At 44.0% G+C, this 23,963-nt stretch overlaps 1 protein-coding gene across 2 annotated transcripts; it reads left to right on the top strand.

Moving 5' to 3' along the window:
- Positions 1-436: 436 nt before the first annotated feature.
- Positions 437-23,679, top strand: gatad2ab (GATA zinc finger domain containing 2Ab). Of its 2 annotated transcripts, none has more exons than XM_084548118.1 (11): positions 437-562; positions 14,681-14,989; positions 18,066-18,189; positions 18,386-18,517; positions 18,655-18,726; positions 18,838-18,969; positions 19,127-19,327; positions 19,494-19,740; positions 19,863-20,269; positions 20,407-20,638; positions 20,983-23,679. In XM_084548118.1, the coding sequence occupies exons 2-11, from the start codon at positions 14,694-14,696 to the stop codon at positions 21,114-21,116; spliced, it is 1,977 nt and encodes a 658-aa protein (XP_084404244.1). In that variant the 5' UTR covers positions 437-562; positions 14,681-14,693; the 3' UTR covers positions 21,117-23,679. The 2 variants fall into 2 exon arrangements, with proteins under 2 accessions (XP_084404244.1, XP_084404243.1); XM_084548117.1 differs by having other exon boundaries at positions 19,127-19,342.
- The last annotated feature ends 284 nt before the right edge of the window (positions 23,680-23,963 follow it).

The raw sequence follows: 23,963 nt of genomic DNA, 5'->3' as shown, positions 1-23,963 counted from the left end.
GCATTGTAAGTAGCAGTGTCTCAGTAATGATGTAAGATACATAAATGGTAAAACAAAATCATGTATCAAAAGTGGTTTGTTATTTTTGCATAAGGTCTAAAAAAACATCAACAGACCAACCTGGAAATGTCTGGCACAAGCAAAAAAAATGCCACATTTAAATACAGTTCAGTCCAAGTTCAATAAGCAGATATCAACAAATTATTATATGTCTTCTGGTTCGTGTGTACTCATTAAAATAATTTCATGCGGGGGTGTAGGTTACTATTCAGTTGCTGCTCTGTCTTTGTTTTTAGTCTCTCTCCTTCGAGAGCGCTTCCGTCGAATTGTTCCAAACGCATCATTTCTCTTTTCTCTCAGCACTCGGAATCGTAGCATTTCCGAGGTGTGTATGAACGCAGCATGACGCCGCCTGTGGTGGCTCATTACATTATCTGGCAACTGGAGTGGCAGCGGACAGAAGAGAGGGGATCCCCGGGATTTTTACACCGAAGCCAGCTAAATACTAACATCAAACTGCTGAAAATCGCGTGGGAACTCGATCAAGCTCCGCACAGACTCTGTAAGTCCACCCAGCGTTATTTCAATGTAATAAAATCCTATCCAGCAATTTAGATTTCAATTAAAATATGACGACGACGGAAGTTTCTCTATCGGCGTTAGCACGGCTAACGCAAGTTAAGCTAGTTAGCTTAGCTTGAGCTCAGCTAACGTGCAAGGTAACAGTTTGTGTGTCGCTCAGCTACACACACACACACCTATCGAGTACGGACTGCCAGAACAGTCCTCAAAAGTAGAGGAATATTTTCTAAGTCACCCGGCAAAACTTGTGTTAGGATGCACCAGTGTTAGAATATAACGTGAAATAGTTTTATTTAGCCGCGATGAAACTGCAAAACTCTGGCACAACACTGCCGTGGTCTGTGTGTAATTAACGCTCGATTATCTGTGAATAATTTTAGCGACTGTCTGCCTGTGCAGACGGGTGACCAGGGAGTTAGCGTTAGCAGGCTAAATTAGCTCGCTAAGCTAGCCTTGTAACACTAGCTGCTCCGTGAGACGGGGTCGGTTTCATTGTCTGTCGTGTATCGCTATTTGGACGTGTGCAGACATCCGAGCCACCACTCTTCTATCAATATATTTAAAAGTGAATAGATCCCCCCCCCTCCCGTCCATTGACTTACTTCCCTGTAATCCCTGTAACCGCTCATAATTACAATGGGCTGTTAGCTCGCGTTAGTTAGCCGCTGGTTTTGTAGCCGGACAGATGGACAGGTTGTTGTTGGCAAGCCAAGTTAACGTTAGCATGCGATAGCTTGTTGTTGATGATGGGTTACTTGAAAATAGGCAGGCTATTCTTTTGGGCAAAGTTGGGTCACTAAAGTTTATGAACATTATAACCGACATTGCTACTGGATATTGCCAAGCTCGGCGTTGCTTTTAACCGCGGATGGGTATTTTATGGCTTTATGAGCCATTGATCTCAGAACTTTGTCAGATTAGCTCAACCGTGAAAAGCCTTTTTATGGAGGCGTAATGGTGGACGGTTGAGCCTCCGTCGGGGTGTGTGTCTGTGTGTCTACGACAGCTTAGTAGCTTTCACCCACGTAAGACCACAGAAAGCCTACTTTGTGCGTGAATCACAGTGTTATTGTTACTCGGATCAAATTCACCACTTAATCTTTGTGATCAGATGTCTTTACTGTCAAATCTAAAGACGTGTCCTATATAGATTATACATTTGAAGTCAAGTGCTTCAGTGCACCTCCTTTGATTTTAACATTTTAATTTCTTAATGATTTACCATATAGTAATTCTTTTGGCCCTTGGCGTCTCAAGATTTCCAAGAGATCACGTTGCCCACAGCAGGCTGCGAACCATGGGGTCATGCTGTGTGATCGGACGACTCAGTTTTTGTGTTCACCTGACGTGAAGGTGTGTTTCGTAAGATGAACAGCAGTGTGTGTATATCCCTACCTCCCTTTTAGAACAAGCAGACAGTTGGCACCCTTGGCCAGCGATGGGGGACACGTGTCGCTTTGCATTTTATGATGGGCCTTGAGTTTGCCCGAGGAGGGGCGCCTCTTATGAATATCCCTTCTGAGAGTGATGTAACCGGACAGCCATGACTCGAGATCCTCTGTTGCTTTGCTGCATCAGGATTGAAACTTTTAAATGTACATCTGTATTTTCCACCCTACGAAATGTATTTTTTTTTTTTTGTCAGTCTCAAGGCTCAAGGACACCTTGCTCGTCATTGTTAAATTTATTGTTATGTTAGCCCTAGAGTCAGCGTCTGGAATTTAATCTAAATTAAACTCTTTGTTTACTTTCACTTTACAGTTTTGTCCCATTTTAAAGTGTCCACACTGAAAAAACTAAATTTACTAGTACCATTGTTTTGTATTTTATTCTATAGTGGAATCATGGCGGTCTGTTTCATAACGAAAACGACAGCAGTGAATTGTGAAACATTTTCTATTATTGGTAGCAGTATGTGACCTTACACTAGTGATATTTCTCTGCATTGTTACATGGCAAGAACAAATATTGTTTCCGTCCGTCCGTCCACATCTGGCTGAGGTGTTATCGTTCTGGTTTCTCGGTAGCTCAGTGTGGGACGAAGGTTAGCACAGCAGCCTTGAGCTTGAGACCGGTTGCTCTGAAAAGGTTAACAGGAAATGTTGGTGAAACAGTGAAGTCTTGGTAAAACCGACCGACCGGCTGGCTGATGCTAAGCTGAGTGGATAAGAGATGAGGAACTAGTTATTAAGATTGTCACATTGCGAGTGCAGGATTCTTAGCCTCTTCTACAAAATACTCACTTACTGCATATCGGGTGAGATGCAAAGGTGATAGATGTTGTTGCAAGTGACTATTGATTTCTTTGGCTGTAGGACTAGTTTACTTTGTAATCTTGCTTTCTTGTAACTTATGATGGTTGATTAATATTTTGTTTGCCACTATAAGATTGTTGCGCTCTGCTACATGTTGTTTTGCTGCGTTTGTGGGGACTTTTGAACTCAATAGTAGAAACACAAGATATCCTGTGTTTGAACTGTATTTGTATGATCAGAATGCCTTTTACTCTATGTGCCTTTATTGTCTGCCTTTTTGACAGTTTACCCACTTGTTGCTCCGGATGCCAAAAGACAGGAGAAAACATATTATATCAGGGGTCCCGCCCAAAGGCCTTGGGCAAATCTTACAAATGGAGGAGAGGAATCTGAAGTTTGACTGACGCTATTATTTCTTGTTTACCCTGTTGGACTTCATCATGCGTGTCTGTAGAATATAACCAACCTGTCTTACAGGGGATGAATATTTTAGTATTCCTTTTCATGAAACATTAGTTCAGCTGCTAAAAAAAAAAAAAAATGGACCCAAATACCGCCCTCTCGTTCAGACTGGACAAGCATCAGATATTCCTCAGGTTAAGTGGCTCGCAACGAATTGTGAATAATGGTAAGAAGTGGTGTTTGTTGTTGGGAGACTGATCTGCGTAGAACCTGTAGACACAGTTTTATTGCTGCGGTTAAGAAAAGTCACAAATTAGTTCTTGCTTAGTGAAATAGTTTTTAACGTTGGTTTCGCTGTGGTTATTTTAATGAAGTAAAACATATACCAGACACAAACAAAACCACCTGGCTCGGCTATTTTAACAGGTATTTTCACAGGCACCAGTATTGCCTCAAGGGGTACGTCATACAGTGCAACCAAGACGGTTATGGAATACACATTTCTTCAAGTTGTTTGTCTGCCTGTAACAGTTGCTTCCACTGTGTGGCCAGTGCTGACATGGCAACTCTCAAACTCTAAGTGCTGCAAACAAGCGGACCTGCAACTTGGATACATATACCATCATGGCGTATGTCCAAGAGGGGACACACTGTCCTGGCTGATTTGTCATGCCTGACAAAACAAGGGGCAACTATGTTGCTATTGGTCACCAATTTATGATTAGTGCATGTGTTATTTTCTATAGTAGAGAGTGAATGCTGGTAGGCACAGAACGTGTTGCCTACAGATGAGGCGTTTAACAAAAAAAAAAAAAAAAAAAAAAGGAATAGGATGAAGAATCTGGAAATTTGTATTTTCAGGATTACCTTGATGATTCCAGAAATAAATTCTGTACAAGCTAGTCCTGGGTATGATGGTCCAAATGGTTTGTTTAAGTTCTAATTAACTTGGGAACATATTCAGAGTAGATGCAGTGACTGAAAGTATGTTTTTGTTTTTGGCGACTACATTCGTAGTTTCATTATCTACTTCTGCTTGAACTCTGTGGATTCCATTGACAGCGATAGCAGAAAAATGTGAAAATGCGAAAGGAACTTATCAGTCCTCTCTCGCAACATGATCCGCTTCTCCTTTGTCACAGCTCTGGCGAGGGCAGTGTCAAGTACAGCAGCAGTACAAACTTGTACTGCAGATTAATCTATTAATCTATAATTAATGAATCTGTTAATTAGTTGATTAATCTGGTAATTCTTTTTTTTTCTCAAAATTTATTTTCTGATTATTTAATTATTTGGTTAATTTGCGAATACATTCATAAATGCGATTCATCTTACAACATTTATTCAAATATTTTCTCATAAAAATACCCGTTTGACGAAGAAGAAAGAAGCGTCTCGTCGTTTCGTGGTTGGAGACACTGGTTGTGATGCTGTGGATGGTCAGCATTACCAACGGCGTGGAGCACCAGGCCTGTTTTTCTTTATCCCCACACACTTTTGACCACTGGGACCTGGCATTTTTGGATCAGGAGCCCCCTTAACTGGGGATGAACCTAAATGGTCTGAAGTATGTCACACAGATCATCATAAAAAATTATGTCGCCGTCATTCCAGCCATTAACACCAGCAGATGTTATTAGAATCCTGTGGGTTACACTTGCTAACCCGTGATGAAACTGTAGAGTCGTCTTTTCTTTCAAGCTCTGCAAAAAATTGCTGTGCTGACAGTTTATAAATCATAAGATGAAGCGGAGAAGGCAGGGGACGTAAGTGAAACAGAAAGTGCTGCTCAAATGTTTCTCAATATGAGTGGCAGATGCATGTCTGTGCGATAGACATGACTGTGTAACTTGTGCAAAGTTGAACTGGTAACATAAGTGTGCAAAAGGAAGGCCGTCCGTTGCGTCACCTCAAGTTCCAGGAAAACCGGAAGAGCTGGGGAGCTAAGAAGAGCCGAATGGCGTCGTACACGCCTGCCCTCGTGAATCATGCAGATCAGCTGGTCTACAGTTTGATTCTAGATGATCATGGCGTTGTGAAAGTATTTGTGTGTTTGATTAGATAAAGATGTAAAACAAGAAAAGCACATAGTCGCTGTCAGCCCGACACCAGAAAACAACAGGCCACCGGCCTGGCGTGTCACGGCCCCAAGTCTGTCCCTGCTAATTTCAACGGTGACGGGCATTACTAAGAATTTTTACATGTCGTTTCTTTCTTCAGAATAGAGACGGTGCCTCTAACAGTGCTCCCGGTGAAACTCATGTTGAAGCATTACCTGTGGGTTTGTGAGGAACTTGAGGAATATGTGTAATTGAAAATGCAACCAAATGTGAAGGGTGATGAGGTTGATATTCTACTTGAAGTTTGCTTTTGAAACCTTGTCTCCGACACTCAGAAGTGATGAGATTCATTATTGGGTCACAACATCATAGACGGGTGTGGTGAAATACTGAAACAGGCAATACTTTACACTTTTTGGGTGTGGTTAGTGGGAAAAAGACTCGCCCGAAGTTCAGTTTAAATCCTTGTGTTATTGTTCACTGCCATTTCTTTAACAGGGCATAGGCATCCTCTGGGAGGTGTAGCCTATAGGTGTGTAACATTCAACCTTTTAAACAGGTTCAACCAAACGCTCAAATGGTTGTGAGACTGAGAAAAAGAGACGTTCTAATTTGTAAAACGACCATGAAAGTGAACTTAATCTAGCTGAATACACTAACCTCTCTCTGCTTTTAAATTTAGATTTTGTGAACATTTCCAGCATCTAATTACAGCAGCAACATCTAATTAGCTCCTCGTGTACTAAACAAGTTACAGGGGAATATTGGGGGGGGGGGGAACACCGGCTATGAATGCTGCATTCTTGTTGGCGAACTTCTCCTTTATTTATATCAATCTGCTAAATAAGGCCAACAAGTTACGGCACATCATCCAATTTGACCAGCCATTTGTTTGATGTTACGCTTGTTAGGGATGATGACGGTTCCTCAGTTTCCTTATTCCTGGACTCATGGCGTTAACAATGTAGAATAGCTAGTTTTTCTCCGTGCGTGATCGTACAAGAGTCTTGTTGTAGTGGCCTCAGCCATCAGATATTCCGTTTCAGTCGATTTCAGCTGCCTTTCTTTCTTGTCTGCCGTGCTTCAGAATGTACTGTGGTCTAACTTCTATTAACCACAGCTGATGAAGATCTCCTGAAAGTCGTTATTCGCAGTCTTAACTCAGAAATATGAGGCAGCTGACCCAATTAACCTGGCCGGTTTGTTAAGCTACTGCATGTGCACGAATAATGTGCTGAGCTTGTACATACCACGTCTGGTATGCTGTTTTTTCTTTCACCCTTTAAGTTCTTTCTTTCCCTCTGCTCTGGTCACTTCCTGCTACCATCCATTTCTGAGAAATGTAATCTGATAGCAGTCTGCGTGTGTCCTGGCCCTCCAGCCTGTATGTGGGTATGTACTTCTGGTTTTTACGGGATTATGGAGTAACCATTTGGAAGCAATTTGGCTGCAACTGGAGAGGATCCCTTTCTAGGATTTTTTTTGAAAACATTTAGCTTGTCCTTTTTATTATTGCTAGTGATCATATGCGGTTGAAAATGTATCTTGTGACTTGATGTTGTGGGGTTTTTTGGGCTTCACAATTTACATATTTCATATGTCAGTTGTCATTGTTATGTCAGCAATGACCCAGGATACAACAGAGGGAGTTTATGTATTCCACTTGTAATCCAGATGAGATGTGAGGCTTGAGAATTTGTGCACTTTTTGTTGAGAGTGAGGGAGAGAGGGAGAGAGGGAGGGAGGAGGCTGCACTAACAAGTATCACAGTAAGCGTTATAATAAGAAGCATGGCCATATATGTTGTACTTGTGGCTATAGGCGTCTGCATTCTTGTGTGATCATGAGCAAAAAGTCTGGTTTCCACTTCCTGGACTTGCTGCTGTTGTCGTCGTCGTCACGTTGCTGAGGGAGAATCCAGGTGGAGACATGCGCACACATACGTACGCCGCTTGTGTCTCCGGCTCTCGGCCGCACACACACAACGCGCACACACAGAAGCAGTCTGGCAGATTCAGGGTTAAAGGCTTCCATTTTGTTAGGTAACACCCTAATGGTCTGATCTGTCAGTGGCGTTAAAATGGCAGGGGCTTAACCCTTGGCGTTCGGGACACAACCAGTAGGGGCACACATACACACATATACACACACAAACACACACACACACACACTTCTGGGCTGACCGAGCCTGCCACAGAACAACTGAGGAGGTGGGGTGTGTGTGTGTGTGTGCGAGGCAGGGAGGGGTAGAGGGAAGGACAGAGAGTGAGCAAGTGAGAAAGAGAAGACAAGGAAGAGTATTTTTCATTTGGGTACAGTTAGATTATGGCTCGGCTAACCACATGCGCTCTGCACCCTTCTCCCTCCCCCAACCATGGCACCACCTCAGCTGGGTCCCTGCCCCCACTCCTAGCCTGGTGCACAGATTTGCATAGGTAGTCTGATCTTTCTTTTTATTGTTAAGATGGCATCCTGATGGAAATAAGCAATGCTGTTTGATGAGCTAAAAATAATTTTCTAAGTTTGACATGGCAGCAGTAGGAGTAATGCCCATGGTGGTGAGTAGTATGTTGGCATCTTGATCCTCAGCTTGTCATATTTTCCAGTAAGTAAAAGGGCATTTTGGATGATTTAATTGACATTATAGGGACCAGGGAACCTTGGCTACCCAAGGAAAAGAGTTGTTGCTCTACTGTGTTTTATTGGGCAATAATAACCCATACTTGTATTGCTTTTATTGGACAGTATAATTGTTGTTTTCCTTGTATTGAACCCTAAGGACACCGCTGAAAAGCCTCTTGTTTTTTTAAAATGGCTGTTAATGTGTTGACTGGCTGGGTCCGGTCCCAGCGGGGAGATCATTACAGTGCTGGAGATGAGAGGCTAGCACCTGAGGGGACGAGCCTTGGCCATTGATCTGGTCTCTGTGAACTGCTGGACACAATAGGAGACCGACTGCAAACAAAACCTGGAGTGTCAGTTCAGGTCACAAGATTTCCATTTTCTTTCAAGCAAGGACATCTTATCCTGCCGCGATATGCCCGTGCATACGAGATTTAATGATAGCCTATACAGGAGGAATGAAATACATTAAATGTATTGATCCGAGCTAGTCTGCTTTGAGGCGACTGAGAAGCAAACACCTTGGTACAAACATTTTCCTGCGCGTTCGCCTTTTAGATCATTTTGAATCGATGGCAGAGATGCCCTGCCGCGCTCACAGCCCCTAACTCCGTCATCCTTTGTTTTTTTTCTGTCTAAGATCTGCGCTGCCCCCAGGCCTTATTATTCTGGGGGAAAACAAGAGAGACATGCATCTACTCCTCCTCCACCGTCTCCCGAGAGAAACAGGCACAGATAACTAATCACTGGCTGGTCCTCTGCTACCCTCTTCCTCATCATCTCTTCTTTTCCCGTTGCTGTTTGTGGTAGCGCATTAGGGTTTAAAGAGATGAATCTTCATCAGATAGTTACATTGGCATGCGAAGGGACGGGCATTGTTAGGATTTTAATTATACCGTTATCAAGACCAGCACTCTGTTCTTGCTTAATTTAATGGTATTTAAATTGGTCTTTGCTGCTTTAGGCTTTCTTATTGTCCATCATTTTGACAGACGTGGTCAAAACAATCTTCATAATCCTGTCATATTAATTGGCAAACACCAATCAGCCACAACATTAAAACCACTGACAGGACAAGTGAATAACACTGACCATCTTATTACAATGCCAAAGCAAAGCAGCCATCCTCCGCAGGGTGCAGCCTGACACAGGCACACACACAAAACGGTTTAGGAACGACTCAAAAAAAAAAGATGGAAAAACAGCACAAGGTCCTGTAACAAGCCTGATCCACAGAGGCCCCTCCCCTCAACCCACAGGACCCAAGACCCCCACTAACAACATTTTGTGTTGTCAGACACCACAGGACACCCTCAGAAGACCCATGTCCATTCTCTGATGCGTCATAACTGTGTCGGAGGCACAAGGAAGACCTACACAATATTAGGAAGGTGGTCATAATGTTATGCCTGATCAGTGTATACATCTATACATCTGTGGAAGAATGTAGATTTCTGCATAACTTGAGCCCTCAGTGCCAAAGAACACATGGCCTGTGGAGTTTTTTAATCTTTGTTTGTTTTTTTTAATACAAAAATTGGTTAGTGTTAAGTGATAATTATTGTGCCTCTTTGTAGTGCATGAGATCTGCCATAGACTTGTCTATCAAAATTGCAGGAAAAACAACTTCCTGAGAGGCTCATGTGTTAGGAGCTGTAAGTCAGATAATACACACAGGTAGTTGAGATGCTGCAGAACAGGTGACACATGGCATTTAAGAAAGCGTCTCAGATACGTCAGGCGTCTCAGAGCAGAGCGCTATTGAATGTACACATTAACAGGTAGATGGTCGGACTGCCACAGATATCCATCTTAAGTTAATGCTGCAGTTTGAACTCAAGGTAGATCTGCAACTTTGTAAAGTTAATAATTGTGCGGTTGTTTCATCCTTTTAGAAATACTGCATCATTAGTGTTAGGTTGTCTAAATTAAGTTTGAAAGAAATGGTTGCATGAAGACAAAAATGAGAGCTAAAAGAAAAGAGTTTAACACAAACAGGGCAGGTTCATCAGACCAAAGTACCAACTGTGAGTCATACGATTGATGTTCATATTTTATCTTCTTATGAGGGTGTGCCCATCTTCAACAACAAATAATTTATGAACTTGATTTATGATCTGCTGTAATGTGACACGGTTGGCACACTTGATAATTTGGAATGGAAAGTGGAATTCTTCTGATCAAGGTTTGTAGACCGTGATGGGCAGAGCTCAACGCAGGCAACGAGGTTTAGGCTACCGGTCCCCCCCCCCCCCCCCCTCCAGGCATTTCCCAGTGGACTTGCTGATGGACAAGTCAGACCTGTTTGTGAGATTGTAGTGTCGGTTTCAGTTGGTTTTACATGCTGGCGAGATGGAGCTGGGGAAGCACTGAAACTAGCAGGAGTGCTACTAGCGGATTGATTCAGGATCTTTTTTGAAAAACAAACTCGGAGATCCAGCGATCTTTACATGATGTAAATTTGATTGGCTTCACCTGGCCGGAGAAAGAGGAGCTCTGTCTTCATCATAATATGTTGTCTCTGAGGCTTTTTAGTCTGTGCTTGTTTTCCCAATCATCTCTGGGGTAGCTGTGAAGGGAATAGGTAGACTGTTTCCAGGTCCTGGCGCTAGTGAGGAGGTCCTATTTAGAATGTTTGGTGGCACCTGGAATTTGCTTGATGTCCTCCCGACTTTACAATGTATGCACTTACACTGTAAATAAAACATGGCATGTTCATCTTATTATTATTTTTTCTGTTTGAGTCAGCTGATGCTTCACTGAAGGCTTCGTTGGCTCGAGTGTGAGGCAACAGTGAGAACTAGTACACACATCACTCTCAGTCAGTCTCAGGTGCATACATAACACATCACAACAATTGCACGGACAACAATTTTATTAGCCACCCCCCTGTTGCTTAGCAGCAAAGCGTCCAGTACATTAAACATTGGATTCACGATGCCGTCTATCTCTCCCGGGACAAAGGTACCCACGTGTCTCTCGCCCTGAAACTAGCAGCCATGGGCCGTCCTAGCGATGTGAAGATTTGCCTGCACGGTCCCACAGGGTTACAGTCATCTTCTACCTGACACGGTTCACCGCCGCACTTTCACGCCGAGAGCAATGTGCCATTTCTACAGTCTTAGCGGGTTGAAGTATGATTTCTGAAGCGCTGCGTGTGGTATACGCGCACACCCACACGCAAGCTGTCATCTCTGGCAGATAGATCGCCTTTGTGTCCAGGGATGGTACAGGAGGGCACATCTGTCCTTGCTGTGTACCAGCGCAGGGTGCATTTAAGGCTTCACACTCTTCATGTGAAAACAGACCCGAATGTTTAGCTGCACCGCACTTGCTTTATTTTAGACGTGTTCCCTGCATCACTTATTGTTGCCATCTGAGCTCAAAGTGACTGGGTGGACTTGGGCTAAATTAACAGATGTGCATTGTTAGAACACACTGCAGCCTTAGTGGACACGGCACTTGGCTGAATATGCTGAAAAGCAGTTTTATTTTCCCACCTTACATTGCAGTTCCTTCGGTGCTTTGTTTCATAGACGGCAGACTCATAGGAGGGTTTGTGTACATTAGTGTTTTTTTTGGGTAAATTATGACCTTTTAATCTTCAGGTTGCACAGCTTGCAAAACAAGCAAAACTGAAATAGTGTTTATCTAATTTTGAGTGAGTCAGACAGCATGGATGACCTGTTTTTCTGTTGCCCCCCCCCCCCCTCCGCCACCCTAGTCTGGTAGACGTGGTTTGGAATGTCCAAAGACGACATTATTTTCTCCTCCTCCCTCCTTCCTTTGTCCCAGTGTGGGACGTGTCGGTAGCCTCCCTATCGCTCTCCCATTCTGCCACATTCTCTCTCTCTCGCTTTCTCTCTCTCTGTAGGTTAAACGTGCATCTTCTCTCATTCGCAGACTAGTTTGAACCGGTTTTCAGGGCAGAGATTTATTTTTCTTTCACAGAATCTTAAGAATATGGTAATGACCTGTGGTTATGTCACAGATTAGAAACGTCCCACGAAATGATGCCATAACATTATAACCAACTGCCTAATACTGTGGAGGTCCCCTTTTGCTGTCGAAACAGCGATCACGTATCGAGGCTTGGGCTCCACTAGACCTCTGAAGGCGTGTTGTGGTATCTAGCACTAAGATGTTAGTTGCAGATCTTTTAAATCCTGCAAGTTGCGAGGTGAGGTCTCCGTGGACTAGACATGTTTGTCCAGCACATATTACAGATTATTGGTTGGATTGAGATTTGGGGTATTCGGAGGTCAAATCAACGCTTTGAGCTTGTTGTTGTGTTCTTCAAACTATTCCTGAACAAGTTTTGCTTTGTGGTGTGTTTGCATTATCCTTTTGAAAGAGGCCACGGCCGCGTAGGGAAGGTGGTATGTGTCCAAGTGAACTGCAAGACCCAAATCATCACACCGTCTTTGCTGGCTTGCCTTCTTCCCAAAGTGGCGCACACGCACCCGGCCATCCACATGATGTAAAAGAAAACATGATTCTCTGGATCACTGTTCTCCACGGTCCAGTTCTGATCCTCACCTGCCTCTAACCACTGGTCTCGCAGCCTCATACAAAACTATCAGTGATGCATTGTGTGTTCTGACACCTTTCTATCAGAACCAGCATGGACCTTTTTCAGCAATACGAGAGCCAGAAGAATCCCCCATCACTCCTCATGTGCATCAGTGAGCCTTGAGCGCCCATGACCCTGTCACCAGTTCAGTTTTTTCCTTCTTTGGGCCACTTTTCATAGATGCACATAGCTGCAGTAGCATAGCTGGAGATGTTGTCACCCATTCACCCAGCCACCACAAACATCGATCAGTTCGACTATCATTAGAATCTTCAACTCTGATGTTGTGCTTCCTTGTACGAAGTGTTTATTAGCCTCATGTATATTTCTACTATTATAGATTGTTCATCCAAGAGATGTGAGTGCCAGTTCAGTAATGAGTAGATGGCCTACATTGGCGTGCTTGGTGTGAATGTTGCACAGTGGTGGTGCAATTTTTTTTCTGCTGTGTAATAGGTTTTTGCCCGCAATTTAAGTAGGTCTCTCGTCCTGTGCCATTACTGAGCAAGATTTGGGTCAGCATCTGGGGTACTGGCAGTAGGACAGGAGACGATTGTACACCTCAGGGTTGCCCCTTTTCATACAGCTGGAAATATCGGCTAAATCCAACCAATTGGTTAGACATTACAGCCATTTTCCAACCAAAAAAAGGAAGACAGGAACCATTCAAATGTGACAATGTAACTTTAGACACATCAGAATATGAAAATTGAGGTAATTATTAATTGAGGTAATAATTAGCATATTCTTCAGTGATGAAAGTAACTGTTGTAAAATGTAACTCGGCTTCATTGGCCATGTATATAGGTACGCCTACATAAGAATCAGTTCTCTGCATTTAACTCATCCAAGTGAACACACAAGGGTCCTGGGGAGCAGTTTTGGAGGGTTTAGGTCCAGGGACTTGGTCAAGGGTTTCAACCAGTGACCTTACTGTCCCAAATCCACTTCACTAACCACTAGACCACTGCTCCCCCAACAACCCTAAATTTAACATAGTGCTTTTTATGTCAGCGGCTCATTGACAAAGTACATAATCAATGTGTTTCTAAGGAATCTGCGGTTGTATACAGTAGAATAGGGGTTAGGACAAGACAAACACGTTTCAGTAGAAATGTCCCAGTCTTTTTTGCCCCCTACCCTAAGTATTTAATATTGAATGTTGGACTATCAGTGTTCAAACCTTTATTTTTCTTTTGCATGTTTTTTTAAATAAGGGAATTTCCTCCCTTATTGTATCGTGAAGGCTATTCTTATCTTTCTTGATGTCTCCAGTATTATATTAGTGGCAACTGTAAGTAAAATAAACTTCTTACTCAATCCAGGCCTGTATTCGTGACAGTTGAACAGTTCCCCTATGCCCTAAGTAAAACATAAACTAGTAATTTTCATTTTATTTTACAACAGTAGAGCCTTCTTCGTTGTGCAAAATAAACTTCAGTAAAGGAATCCCTGATACAGTCTCACATTTCGAGCTTTCTTATTTTCATTTTATACTTGATACTTCTCTGCACAGTCACATGATTACAGCTGCACGATGTCTTCTCATCTCTGGTGTAACATAATTGCTGACAGTGGAATAAAATGTAATTAAAAGTACTTTAACTGTTCGCATAACAAAGATGTGATTGATTGAGAGCCATTCGATTTAAGCATTTCTCATTAAACTTAATAAATGACATCCTCATCTGAGTGTAGATTCATATTAGTAGACTGGGTTTAGCACCGTTGTCGTACAGTTTTATTGTCTAGAACTTGGGTCCCAGTTGTGCTTATGATAAGGCGACTTCACAAGCGTTTGGACTTGTTATTTAACTCAATACTAATTTAAGAAAATCTTTGCCAATAGAGTGATTTGTGTCAAAATTGGAACAGAATTCAAACATTATTATGTTGCTTTTTCAGCAATGTTAGCACTTATTATATACTCAAGACTCATGGAGAGCTGCATGATGGTGTAAAGCAGACCTTCAGAAGAAGGGTATAATACAATAATGATTGAACTGTGCAAGATAATATTCACTTTGACAGTTGCTCTGAGAATGTTTTCGTCATCTAAGTGAAACGGTCTACCCTGTAAACTGTTTCCTACTCCAAACTACAACCAAACCCTGTTTGTCTGTTTTCTTTCAATAAGTGTGTTGCGACTGTTGGTAACTGTTTGCTCCATCTCTCTCTGTCTCCAGGGTGAGAGTAGCCATGTCAGAGGAGGCAGTGCGCCAAACGCGCAGCCAGAAGCGGGCTCTGGAGAGGGACCATGCATCTCCTGCCGGGCCCCAGGGGGACATAGACAGCAAACGGGTTAAGCTGGAGAAGGGTGATGCAGCTGGGACCCCACTGGCCCTGGTGGGTTCCGGAGCCGAGGGCGTCAAGCTGAAGAGCGAGCAGGCTGCTAAGGTAGCAGCCAGCATCCTAAAGACTGGGGAAGTAAAGGCCACCATCAAGGTGGAGGTGCAGACCGGAGATGAGCCGGTCGACATGAGCACATCCAAAAGGTGAGAATAGTAAAAAGATCACAGAGTTCAGTTTAGTCATGGGTTGTTGTGCGTATTGAACTGCTGAAGTAATATTAGCAGTGGTCATGAGGATCATATTGTTCAGTTTACATGATGCTGTCCCAGTCATGAGACTGTGATCAACACTGAAAAGAGTAGGAGACGCTTTACCGTGGACGACATGTTCCTTGATATCGCATTGTCTGCAAACTTTGTCCACTATAAGCAATTTTTAAGTATTTCCAGGTGCACGAAATCCATCTGCCAACACACTGGTGTGTCTCTGTGAAAGTATGAGACAAAGAATAGTTAACCCTTGCATTTCTATTTGGTTGTGTTTAACTGATGTTGAATCTTATGGATTAAAAGGACCACTAAGGCACACTAATCTGCATATTTGTGCGTGTTAGTTTGAAAACGTCTTAAGGATTATTTATTTAGTTACCCGAGGCCTTGGATTTCATGCATGCATGCACAGCGCGTGGTTTTGCGCATAGATGCGTCTATTGGAGTTTCGGGTTTCTCTCTAACTTCGCACTAGCAGTGGTCTGACAGGAGTCATACAGGAAGTCGCTGTGCGGTTGTCGGCAGCCTGCCCCCATTTTGAAAACTTTGAGGCTCCTGAGGCCCGGGCTCCATTTTCTCCCACAGCAGCACCTGAACTCTGCCTCACACTTCACACAAAATGAAGGCTATGTGTCACAAACTGGTTCCAACTGGCCGTTGCCATGGTTTCCACATTGGAAGGAGCAGTTGGAGGAAGGAGGGGCCAGGAGGAGGAGGGGGGGGGGAGTGGTGGTGGTGGTGGTGGTGGTGGGTGTGTCACATGACCACGGAGAGAAATGCATGATGTCATGTGACGTGGGTTTGGTAGAGAGATAAATACACACACTGATGTGATGGCAGTTAAAGTGGAACAGAGAGGTGATTCAGCTGCCTGCTGCCTCTGTCTGCTGCACACAAGTGTCACCTTTGGCCCCAGTTTAACCCTCAACGTGTGTTTTGCGTGCTTAGTCACTTTAGAGGAATTGATACATTGATTGATGTGTAGGGGATATAGTCTGCTTAGATCAACTCTGGGAAACTGTCAGTGCTGCGGAACACAAGCCAAATTTTGCCCGTCCTCACGTCTCTTCTTAAGTAGGCTTCATTCTATTCAATGCTTTGTATACTTTTCAATAATATGTCAATATTTGAACACATCTTTGCTAGTCCTGTTTGCAGCCCGGCGAGCTCATTAACTTAAAGAGGCTTACGTGGTTTAAAGTGGCACTTGGCCGCGTCGCAGTGCGCTCTGAATGGAGAATCCCGCTGCACCTCATGGCGACTGATTCAGCAATCCGATAGTGGGGTCAGTGTGAAGCCATGATTGGGGAAGCCGAGGCATGCAGAAACACTGGGCCTTACATAACCAGGCTGGTGTGTGTGTGTGTGTTGTGATGCTTGTGTAAGCTGCTCTCAATAGTTTGGTAGCAACCACCACAATCTAGTCCGTGTCGTTTTGTCGGGGAGGCCGAGGCGCGGAGTTGCTGTTAAGCGAGAGATGATGAAGCTCCCAGCTCCTCTCTGACGCTAGTTTTTATCTCTGTAGTGCTAGTTTTCTCATATTTGTACATGGAATGTAAACAGAAGTGGGGAGAAAAGCTGCTGCCTCTCATGGCTTCAGCCTCGCTTTAGCAGATTAATCTTTCTCAGAATAGCAGTATTCGGTAAAAGTCCCGGGACGTCGGGCATCAATCTAGATTCTAAGGAAAGACGGGAAAGTACTTTCCAGGAGAAGCAAAATAGTGCATTAAAGGGGTTTGATTATTTCCTTAGCAGTAGCTAAACTTTTATGATGACTCCAGGGCCTGGGGTGTGATTGCCTAGTGTGAGGAAATTCTGATCTCATGTCGTTCGTATAAACAACATGGAGATTGTCGTATGGGTGACCTCGTTGAACTGAGCGTGCAGTGTCTGTTGAGGAGAGCTGTTGAGACAGCTGCTGTGAAGCAAGTATAGCAGAGAAGGTGTCTGGAGAAATGAGTGCGCTAAACGAAGAAAAAAAAAATGTGAAGAACTGACTCGGTGAGTTGGAGTATAACAGATGAAGAAGTAAGGAGGTATGGGGGAGGGGTGCGTAAAGTAGTGACTGACTGAGTGAGAGAGTGTACACAATAGGTTGGCTCCTGGCCATGTATTCCCCTCCCCCTCACTGTCACCCTCTCCAGTGTCTCCAGCGGACCTCCGCTCTGCTCAGCTTGTGACTCTGATGTCGGCAGCTGGGAGGGAGGGGAGACCAGAGGCCCAGGCTGTGCCGATCCGGCTAGGCCATAGGCCTCGCCGCGGAGGTAGGGGAGGGGTGAGGCCCTGTCTGGGTGGTAAACTGGGTCTGAGCTTGAAGCCCTGAAGCCCCGAAGCCTCTCGCTTGACAACAACTGAACAATTATATAACTTAACTGCATGTGTGCGTGTGTAACTCCACAGTATGACACATACATCTACCACTGACATATACCACAGCTGCTAGCATACCTCATCCTCCAGTAGTTGTGCAGTGACTTTCAGGATCTCGCAGGATCCCCACTGTGATGGAGGCAGATTTATTCTTCCGCCATGTTTCGTGCGCCGTAGTTTTACAAACACCCCCTACTTCTTATCTCCACCCCTCTCCAGATTGATGCCTATGTCGCTCGCCACTCTCTTTGTTCTCCTTAGTCCTCAGGAAAAGCCACTTAATGTTTTATCAAACGTCCACAGCCTTCTCTTCAATAATGCAGTTAATTTGGCCTTTGTTTGCATGTTGTTTGTGAGTGAGTTTGCTGTTGGAAGGGAGGGAGCGGGAGGTCTGTCGATGTTACCTTTCGCTAGAGATAATGGGTTGTTGCGTTCTTCCCCTGCCGCCATTACTCCATTATTGATCTCTTGGTTCTTGCCTTCTTGTGTGTCCTGGCACACATTCACACTACAACAGGGAGGTTAGGATGGTGATTATATACTGCCATCTACTGGATGAAAGACAGAACTACAAGTTAGTTTTAATGAAGTTGAGGTTGAGTCTTTGTTGAATGATTTTGTTTTATTATTTCTCCCTCAGTGATATTAAGAAGGAGCGACAGCCTCCTTCGCCAGATGATGTGATCGTGCTATCGGACAATGAGCCATCCAGTCCTCTCATGAACGGCCACTGCTTCACAAAGACTGACACCGATAAGCTCATGGTAGGAAAACATTTATAAACATTTGTAGCAAAAGTTGTAGCACTGTTACTGAACTGTTAGGAGACATCTGCTGATTTACTTTGGCCTGATTAAGCTGTCACAAAACAAGAAAGCACTGTTCTTTGATTAACAACAACACGCTTCACTTGAAAATAAGTTCGGTTTCAAAAAGTGTTATCTTGTATGGTGTATACAGAAGAGTTCACCTGAGGAAAGGGAACGCATCATCAAGCAGCTGAAGGAGGAACTGAGACTCCAAGAGGCCAAACTGGTGCTGCTCAAGAAACTACGACAGAGCCAGATCCAGAAGGAGAGCACTGTACAGAAGGTATAAATTAGAAAATGGTGTTGAGTCCTTGTTAATTTTTTGTGTGTTACTCATCAGAACACTCCTAGCGCCATTGTTTTCCATATGACATGATTAACGTGGGCAGTTTATTGACGCTCTGTTCCTTTAATGTCCAGGCGGCTGGCTCTGTGGCTACTCCTCCTCCTCTTGTGAGAGGAAGCATGACCTCAAGCAAGGGAACCCTTCAGGTAGTTACACTCCTAACGGCCCTCACTTTTATTATCTTTTATTATGGAGCGCATATTGAGTTCAGTGTTTTGTCAGTTTAAAGTTAAACTGCATTGTTGGTGCGTTTACAGGTGACAGGTCGCAGCTCAGGCACGGTGATCCCCCCACCCTTGGTGCGGGGTGGGCAACATATCCCGTCCAAACACAACTCTCAAATTGTCATGCCACCCTTGGTCAGAGGAGCCCAGGTTCGTGTCCGGGGGGTAGGAAACCATTTAATAATCATCTTTTTAAGTGTGCACATTTGAAGGGCCTTTGACTAAACTGTCCCTTTATCTGGTCTTTGTCCTCTCCCATCCCCCCGTGCCTATGCATCCATGTCCTCTGTAATGCTTGTTTCTCTGTGTGTGCGGCTATCAGCCTATTGCAGTGACTCCTCAGCAGATTGCCAGTCTACGTCAGCAACAGCACCAGCATAGCGGTTCAGGTCCTCCTCCACTCTTGCTGGCTCCCAGGGCTTCTGTGCCCAATGTCCAGGTCCAGGGCCAGAGGATCATTCAGCAGGGACTTATTCGTGTGGCTAATGTGGCCAACAGTAATGTCATGGTCAATATCCCTCAGGTGAGGCCTCACCATGTGAGTCCTAATGCCATAAGACAAACGTAGCCTTTCTTCTTCTTGTTAGCTACACTTTTCATTGCTAGGCTGCACGGTTCTCCTGTATGTTGTTATCTGTTATTACATTATCAGGTGTGGCTGCTAAAGTGTGTTTTTGTCGTTTGCCCAGGCCTCTCCAACCGGCCTAAAGGGCTCTTCAGTGTCACCCAACTCTATGAATGACTCCCCTGCCAGCCGGCAGGCGGCTGCTAAACTTGCACTACGCAAGCAATTGGAGAAGACGCTGCTGGAGATCCCTCCGCCCAAACCGCCTGCACCTGAGTTCAACTTCCTGCCTTCTGCAGCCAATAATGAGTTTATCTACTTGTTGGGGTTGGAGGAAGTGGTGCAAAAACTTCTGGAGATGCATGGCAGGGGTAGGTAGAAGACGTGTGCACCCGAGTAGCTAACTTGAGGATCTCACAGGATGTAACTGCAGAATATAAAAGTAAAAACATGTAATGAAGAATTTGTCACGGTTCTCTTATATTCCACACAGGTAATCTAGGCCCAGCCGCTGCAATGGCCAGCTCTATTCCCAAAGAGCCGTACACGTGTGCTCAGTGCAAGACAGACTTTACCTCCCGCTGGAGAAAGGAGAAGGCCGGGACCATCCTCTGTGACCAATGCATGTCGTCCAATCAGAAGAAGGTTCTGAAGGCTGAGCACACCACCCGGCTGAAGGCAGCCTTTGTCAAGGCACTCCAACAGGAGCAGGAGATTGAACAGCGTATCCTCCAGCAGGCAGCCTCCTCTTCCTCCTCTGCATCCCCTCTTTCAAAAACCACCTCGTCCTCCTCTCCCTCGATGTCCAAAAACGATGTGCTGGTGTCCCAGCATTATAAGCAGGCCAGGGCTGCCATGCAGCACAGGGCTGTGTCTGCCCACCACTCCACCATTAAGCAGGTTAGCATGACATCTGATTGCATTTGCGATGTACCAGCACTGAGGTTTAGAAACATTTTCTTGTAGATTAGCAGCTCCGTTATCTGCATGTAGATTTACATCTGCACCGACACTCAGTATTTTGTACCTCTTTACAGAGTCAGCTGTCACACAGCATCCAGTCTGCAATGAGCTCTCGTGGCGTGGCCCACTCCTTCACCTCCTCTCAGCTGCAGAATGCGGTGACAGCAGCAGCGCTGGGCAGTAGGTCAGGTAAGCATGCTGCAGCACGCCAGCTGCAGCAAGGGGCAAAGGTCAGCGCCAGCAGCAGCAGCGGCGGTAACCAGGGCAACGTGGCTGCCTGGAGGAAGCAAAGCGGTGGCAACACAGGTAGATAACAGTGAGATGAGGTTAGGCAGAGAACGTGTTTCCCCTGTTCTCGCTTTCTGCCCGTCTTTCGGGTAATCACTCTCTTCTAAGGCAGATCCTTCTTCTCCGCTGTCACTCTTTGCTCTAACTTTGCGTTCCCTCAGGCTTTTTCATTTTAGTATTACTTTATACTCTTGTGTGAGTTTTTTAGTCTTTTGATATGCTTAGAAGTAAAATGTGCTACTTGAACTGGGGTAAAATGTATTTTACCTTCACTCAGTTTGCTTTTTGCCAAAATAACAGCACTACTGTGATGACGTGATGTAGAAGGGTCACCACTTACGTGTGTGTTTGTCTCCCGACAGGTGTGACCATGACCTATGTGAACCCCAGCTTGTCTGCTCATAAGGCCTCCTCTGCTGTGGAGCGTCAGCGAGAATACCTCCTGGACATGATTCCCTCCCGTTCGATCTCCCAAGCGGCAAACACATGGAAATAATGCAATCTTACTCCCTACTGACACCGTAACTGTTAGCCCTCTTAATATCAATAACAGCCATTCTCATTATCCTTCTAATCCTTTCTATGGACTGCGCCTCTGGCCAAAGTGGCGTGGGGGAGAATCGTCTCCTTTACTTGTCGGATAGAGGTTTTCTTGCGCCTCTTTCCCATTTTCATCTGCCACCGTCTTGCTTACCTGAATCCTTCCCAAAGCTGTGCTGTGACGGCTTCAGGGACAGAACAAACGCGACAAATAGAATTTTGGGTACATTTTATGAGGGGCGGGGTTGACATGGGCGTGTACAATTTTACAAACTTCTCCAGTGATGTTGCCTCTCCCTCCATCCCTCCTTCCCTCCCTGTATATTGATCGAACCTCCCGGTTTCACCAGAAGGATGTTGCCACAGAACGAGCTCCTTTGCCTCTGGATTAGGCAGGGAGAAGTAATAATCACTATTAAATACAATAAAATATTCGCCTTATGTCCTGCCCCTCTCCAGTCTGAGCCAGGCAGACTCAGGCCCTCGTGGTGGCCGAACAGAACTCATCGCAGGAATTGTTGTTGATCTTCGAGGACCATCCACAAAAAAACAAAAAAAACAAAAAGAAAAAAAAGAACTGCTTCAGCTTTGCAAAAATGAATAAAAGAAAAAAAAGGACTGTAAAAACGGATCTCTATCTGCACACAGACTGCCTCTTCTCTCCAACCTACAGTGTGTAGTGTACAGCAGAGAAGTCGATGTGTGTTGGATTATTTTGTATGGCTGAATGTTAGGATTTTGTCTTTTCATCTGTAAGTCATATACTGTGTTTGGAATATTGTGCTCCCTGATACTTTGGAAGTGGCCTCTTGTCGAGGTCTGAATTTACAGGCTAATGTTACTGTTGAGGTGGTTTTACATCTGCTGGGTTCCATGGTGTGGCCTACGTTGAAATGCTTTTTTCTAAGATGAAGAGGTAGAATAAAGATTAAAGTTTCACTGACTCATGTAAAAAACGCGGAGCATATGTTTGGGGGACTATTCTTATTGAATATTGTAAAATAAACCTTCCAAAGAACTAGTGGAGCCCAAATGGAATCCCTTCTGCTAGAAGGTTTCTTGTTTATATGAACCCTCTCTGGATATAAACATGAATTCATGGTAACTGAGGGGGTGTAAGGAATGTCATATTTTTGACATCGTTTTACTTTTAGTCATAGGTTGTGGTGCATTATTTTTCTCCTATAGACAAACTGTCTGAATTTATTTATAGGGTCATGTTAGTAAAGACATATGCGTATGCCCTACGTTTGAATGGATCTTAACATTTCTTTTCTCCTGTGTGTCAAGTGACTCCCACGCACCCTACGATTGGTCTGAGAGAAGCTGGACAGCTTTCAGAATGTAGTTATGCAAAAACCCCTATAGCAACAAATGACATGAACTTCTTAGTCTTTAACATTTAAGGTGTGTATGATTTCTGTCAGGTCATTGAATTGAGCTAACTCTGCCTTTCACATGAGCTATTGTGCATTTTTTATCAGGTTGCAGCAGCACAGGATAAGCTACAGTAAAGTACAATATGTCCCACATAAAACAGGGGAATTTCCACTGCTCATGGACTTATTTTACAACCATGTGTTGTGCATCCCTGGGGTGGTCCGGCTGCGTTGGCGCCACCGCTCAGCGTTTGCTTTACATTTATGCACCTGAATGGAAAATGTCACTAAATGGAAGTTATTGAGATACTAATGAGTGGAATTTAATCACAAAACATGCGAGCTGTTTTCTAAGCAGTCTTTTTAAAAATCTAACTTATAAAACGCTGACCACCCCAGTAGTTACTTTTGTCAATATCTTATATCTGTCTTTTTCCCCCCCTGTCCTTTTCACATTGAAACGATGTTGTACATTATTTCACTGATTACAAATCCAGTGTCTTGCTGCCCCGTAGCCTCACTCCAGATTTCACCAATACATCTGTGATGTGCTCTAATATGACATTGTATGACTTTGTGTCCTGTATCTCGAGTGCACTATTTAGATTACTGATTTTTGTCAGCCTCCATACTAAAAGATGGTGCACTGCATAAGGTAAATGGGCATCCCTTTGTCCTAGGGTATCATCACTGTACACCTGGGTTTCATTTAGGATGGTGCGGCAACACGTTAAGTACATTGCTGATAGAAATACGAGCAAACAAAGTTTAAATTGCTCCAGGTTTTTTTTGGTATTTCTGTCCCTTAAAGTAGCATCAGATTTATTCCAGGTTGTCTCTACATTCCTGACAGGCAGAAATTAGCAGCCCACATCTCGTGGATGCAAAATAAGCAATCTGGACTGAGCCCATCACTTTGTGCCCTGCTAAGTGTAACCCTGTGCTGTGCAGACTACTGCCTGCTGCTGCTGCTGCTGTTTGACAACGATATCACCATTCCGTTTGTTTGGGGTCGACGCGCTTCTAAATGCAGTGCAGCCCCAATGGAAAAGAAAACGATGTATGAGAAATATTTGTTTTGGTTTTTTGGATTTTTTTTTCTGCTCTATCAAATAATAATAAAACTAATTTTAACCCCTCTTTCATGACTGGTTTGGTTGTTTATTCAACGTGTTTGTAACATGTACACTGTATGTGCATGTAAACAGTTCATTTATTCAGGGTCATCGTGTTAACACAGCAAAAACGGTGTGAAACAAGTAGATAGGAAATAGTTTCTGCAAAGCGTGTAATATTCAATATTGAATCCATAATAATATGGTAAGCTCTTTGCTCTGGATGATGATGATGATAATTTGTATAGCACATTTAAAATCAACATTACAAACTGCTTCACAAAAACATCAAAAAGCAAATTTACAATG

The sequence above is a fragment of the Chelon labrosus genome, assembly GCF_963514085.1.
Source record: "Chelon labrosus genome assembly, chromosome: 7".
Taxonomy (NCBI): Eukaryota; Metazoa; Chordata; class Actinopteri; order Mugiliformes; family Mugilidae; genus Chelon; species Chelon labrosus.
This window is presented reverse-complemented; position numbering and strand designations above follow the sequence as displayed.